General features: G+C 48.4%; 1 protein-coding gene across 1 annotated transcript in view; it reads left to right on the top strand.

Annotated features, from left to right (window-relative positions):
• mydgf (myeloid-derived growth factor) overlaps positions 1-1,422 on the top strand; it is a 6,231-nt gene extending 4,809 nt beyond the window's left edge. Inside the window, exons 5-6 of the mRNA XM_084459005.1 lie at positions 137-203; positions 899-1,422. Of these exons, the coding sequence (XP_084315131.1) occupies positions 137-203; positions 899-978 (147 nt within the window). The 3' untranslated portion in view covers positions 979-1,422. The remainder of the gene's footprint in view (positions 1-136; positions 204-898) is intronic.
• Positions 1,423-5,000: the final 3,578 nt, after the last annotated feature.

The raw sequence follows: 5,000 nt of genomic DNA, 5'->3' as shown, positions 1-5,000 counted from the left end.
ATGACTAAATGATTATTCTCTGTGTTCCCGTGTTCCTGTCACCTCCTCCCTGTGCTCCTGTCACCTCCTCCCTGTGTTCCTGTCACCTCCTCCCTGTGTTCCTGTGGTGTCTCCCTCCTCCCCTGTTCAATCCCAGAATTCCGCAGGAGGACAGAATGACATGGCTTTGAAGGAGGAGGAGTTCATAGTCGGAGAGTCTACAGGTGAGCTGACTGCTAGGACTCCCACTGCTCTCTCCCCCCCCCCCCCCCCTTCTCTCCTCTCCTCCTCTCCTCCTCTCCTCCTCTCCTCCTCCATGCTCCTCTCCTCACATCTCCGCTCGACTGTAGTCTAGGTTCCTCTGGGGAGATGAAGTGCTTCTCACTGTGGTGGGCTGAGGCACATCTGCGCTCGTCTGCTTTTGACTTTGACATCAAAGGAGGTTACCTGTGTTGTTCAAGAGATTGTGGATCCATCATATTCACTCTTTCAGGTCTTTGGCTTCACTGCTGTTGTCTGCCGTACAGTGTTTTGTCATTAAAGGTGAATGTGATGATGATGATTAGGGCTGGGTTTAAAAAATCGATTCTGAATCCCAAAATCGATCTTTTATTTAATGAATGAATGAATAAATGAAGGAATGAATAGTTCATTCATTCATTCAATGATTCATTCATTCATTCATTTTTGGAAATCAGTATCGATACCCAGCCCTAGTATTGAAGTCATGTAATTAAGGTTACAGCAAAAAAAACAGGTTTTAGTAACACTAACCGAATCGATATTGAATCGAATCGAATTGAATCGTGATAATCGATTCCAAACCTTGTGAATCGGAATCGAATCGATTCTTGACATTCGACTCGATACCCAGCCCTAATGATGATGATGCTGATGCGCTGTTAACTCCTCCCACCAGTGACCCACAAAGACGGGAAGTTCCGCGCTGAACTCTCCAAACTCACCATCATCGGCCGGACGCGACATGATGAACTGTGATTGGATTGGAAGTCTGATTGACTGGTCTTCCTGACCAGTTGGGGACATTGACGCGAGCTCTGAAGAGAGGTCCGGATGACCTGTGCTGGCCTCTCTGAAGCTGAAGGATGATGGGATAGAAACAGACTGACCGACGGTCTCAGCTTGGTGTGAAGGGTTTCTCTGTTGAATAAATGAGATGTTTTGGGTTGCACTTTATTTTACGGCGGGGACATTAGGTGATGAATGAATTAGATGAACTTAGCCAGTACATGGTTATATAGTCATTATTATGAGTGAATGAATGACTTGTTTTGGTCTTGTAGCATGATGAAGCTCAACATTAGCGTGGTCACAGGGACGACTGAGCTTCAGAAGTGACGGATCTTAACCTCCGTGTTAACCCTGTAAATGCCAGTGGATGCCTTACCGTAAAATAAAGTGCTGACGTTTTTCTTTATTTTTTTTAGGATGTCATGGTTGTGGTGTTTGTGTGGGGGTCTGGGGGGGGTCTGGGGTGTGTAGGGGGTCTGTAGGTGGGGGGGGGGGTCTAGTGAGCTGTAGAGGTATATATCGGGATGCTTTATCCTTCTGATGTTAAGCCAGTGGCATGTCATGTCTGATATCTTTATCATATTACTCAATCACATATGCCCACATAAACAATTACAGGTTTTCAATCCGTTTCTTCTCAGACAGACCAGAGTGATTAAAATGTTAGATCTGGAGTTGACTCGTCCAATAGCACGCCAGGATCTCTGGCTCATCCAATATGATGCCACGATCTCTCTGGCACATCCAATAGGACACCAGGACCTCTCTGGCTCATCCAATAGGACACCAGGAACTCTCTGGCTCATCCAATAGGACACCAGGACCTCTCTGGCTCATCCAATGGGACCCGTTTGTTGCCTGTGTTCCACACACACGCTGATCAGCTGATCTAACCGAGCCAATCACAGTTCAGATGAGTTCATGTAGGGCTGGTTTGATTTGAGCATGTACCATGTACCCTCTAAGCAGGGGGTGCCCCGGCCAGTCCATCTGCCTTTGGGGGGGGGGTGGTGGTCATCTCGGCAGGGGGTTCCTCTGGGGACACGAAATACCATCAGCCACTGTAATGGAAAATGAGACATGGGTACAAGGAGTTACTCTTTTTTTCCATTTTTGTTAATACTCATTTTGTGCTGATTCATGATCCCCAAGCGAAATTACAATAAAAACCACATTGGCTATCTAATGGAAATGTGTTGTCTGACATTGTTCTTGAAACAAAGCCTGCTTTGTTCTACGAGTGTTCAAAGACCTCACATAAGAGCTGTTTATTCTCCACTCCGTGCCTATCTGACCATTACAAAACAAACAATCACAGCTTTGTCTGAAATAGTATTTGGCACGTAGTCCAAAGATCCTTGATTAAAACCAGGTTTCTAGTCCAAGCCCCATTCTACCGCCTGCAGTACATCAAACTGCCACAGGAGGGCGTTCCTATGAACTACAGTGCGAGCTGTGTTTAGGCTAGGACACCTCCCGTTTACAATCACATAGACAAAGGTTTGAAAGAAGGACATGAGATGTCAGTCATCAGTCTCTCGATGTCCAAAATAACAAATCTGTTGGACATCGGTTTGGTGTCCAGCCTCTGTCTCTATGTGTCTCTTGTTCTTTTGTCTCATATCCAGTCTCTGCCTCTCTTCTCTCTCTGTTCTCTCTCCTGACGTCCAGTCTGGGGGACAGATGGACAGGGAGAGAGAGGGGGGAGGACAGCGGAGAGAGAGTGGAGAGGACAGAGGGAGAGAGAGGACAGGGAGAGAGGAGAGGGAGAGAGAGAGGAGGGAGGACATGTCGGCCAGATGAACTGGTCCTGTCCAGATCTGTCTGAGTAATCATCCCTGCCTCCTGTCCTCTGTGTCCCGTGTTCATCTGTAAACAGGACGGTGCCTCTGACGTCCTCCCCTATTCAAGGTCTCATGAGGGCCTGGAGCCTGGAGAGGACATTAAACAGGACATAATACAGCCAGATGTCTGTGTGCTCATCTCTCTCTCTCCCTCTCTCTCTCCTTCTCCCTCTCTCTCTTTCCCTCTCTCTCTCTCTCTCCCCCCTCTCTCTCTCCTTCTCCCTCTCTCTCTCTCTCTCTCCCTCTCTCTCTCCTTCTCCCTCTCTCTCTCTCTCCCTCTCTCTCCTTCTCCCTCTCTCTCTCCTTCTCCCTCCTCTCTCTTTCCCTCTCTCTCTCCTTCTCCCTCTCTCTCTCTATCCCTCTCCCTCCTTCTCCCTCTCTCTCTCTCTCCCTCTCTCTCTCTCTCTACCTCTCTCCTCCTCTCTCTCTCTCTCTCTCTCTCTCTCTCCTTCTCCCTCTCTCTCTCTCTCTCTCCCTCTCTCTCTCCTTCTCCCTCTCTCTCTCTCTCTCTCTCTCTCCTCCTTCTCTCTCTCTTTCTCCTTACCTCTCCTCGTTCTCTTTCTCCCTCTCTCTCCCTCTCTCTCTCCTTCTCTCTCTCCTCCCCTCTCTCCTTCCACCACCCCCTCTCTATGATTATGAACTGAGGGCAGCAGAGGCCGTTACTGAAGCTCCTAGTTGGTCTCGATGGGACTGAAGCAGCACCAGCTGGTCTGGTCAGCTGCGGTCAGCGGCTGGTGGTCAGAGAGTGTGTAGGGTGGGGAGAGAGAGAGACTCGGATATCAATATGATCAGAATATCAATAACACTACGCCTATTATACTATCAATAACACTACACTAATTATAATATGTGTAGTGTTATTGACATTAGTTTTTTTGCTGTTTTATTGGTTGGTTCTATGCTTTGGCAATGTTTATTTATGTAATGTATTTCCTGTCAATAAAGCCTCTTGAATTGAATTGACACATAGAGAGAGCGAGTGAGCGAGAGAGAGAGAGATGTGTGTGTGTTACTGGTCAGAGAGAGTGTGTAGGACAGGGGAGAGAGAGAGATGTGTGTGTGTGTTACTGGTCAGAGAGAGTGTAGGTCAGGGGAGAGAGAGAGAGATGTGTGTGTGTTACTGGTCAGAGAGAGTGTGTGTGTAGGACAGGGGAGAGAGAGAGAGATGTGTGTGTGTTACTGGTCAGAGAGAGATGTGTGTGTGTTACTGGTCAGAGAGAGTGTGTAGGTCAGGGGAGAGAGAGAGAGATGTGTGTGTGTTACTGGTCAGAGAGAGTGTGTAGGACAGGAGAGAGAGAGAGAGAGAGAGAGAGAGAGATGTGTGTGTGTTACTGGTCAGAGAGTGTGTGTAGGACAGGGGAGAGAGAGAGATGTGTGTGTGTTACTGGTCAGAGAGAGAGAGAGAGAGAGAGAGAGAGATGTGTGTGTGTTACTGGTCAGAGAGAGTGTGTAGGAGAGGGGAGAGAGAGAGATGTGTGTGTGTTACTGGTCAGAGAGAGTGTGTAGGAGAGGGGAGAGAGAGAGATGTGTGTGTGTTACTGGTCAGAGTGTGTGTGTAGGTCAGGGGAGAGAGAGGGAGATGTGTGTGTGTTACTGGTCAGAGAGAGTGTGTGTGTAGGACAGGGGAGAGAGAGAGATGTGTGTGTGTTACTGGTCAGAGAGAGTGTGTAGGAGAGGGGAGAGAGAGAGAGAGAGAGATGTGTGTGTGTTACTGGTCAGAGAGAGTGTGTGTGTAGGACAGGGGAGAGAGAGAGAGAGAGAGATGTGTGTGTTACTGGTCAGAGTGTGTGTGTAGGTCAGGGGAGAGAGAGGGAGATGTGTGTGTGTTACTGGTCAGAGAGAGTGTGTAGGTCAGGGGAGAGAGAGAGAGATGTGTGTGTGTTACTGGTCAGAGTGTGTGTGTAGGTCAGGGGAGAGAGAGGGAGGGGCTGTATGTGAGTGTATCAGAGAAGAAGGTCAGAATATGAGAAGAAGGCATTGAGATACTGGCCAGCTACAGTAGCTTAGCGCTCACAACACTGTACACACACACACACACACCACACACACACACACACACACACACACACACACACACACAGCAGAGCCACACAGCGCTGTGCTGCTCAGGTGGACAGGTGCTGAAGTCTACTTCCATAATCAGCA

Source organism: Borostomias antarcticus (assembly GCF_949987555.1).
Source record: "Borostomias antarcticus genome assembly, chromosome: 26".
Lineage (NCBI taxonomy): Eukaryota > Metazoa > Chordata > Actinopteri > Stomiiformes > Stomiidae > Borostomias > Borostomias antarcticus.
This window is presented reverse-complemented; position numbering and strand designations above follow the sequence as displayed.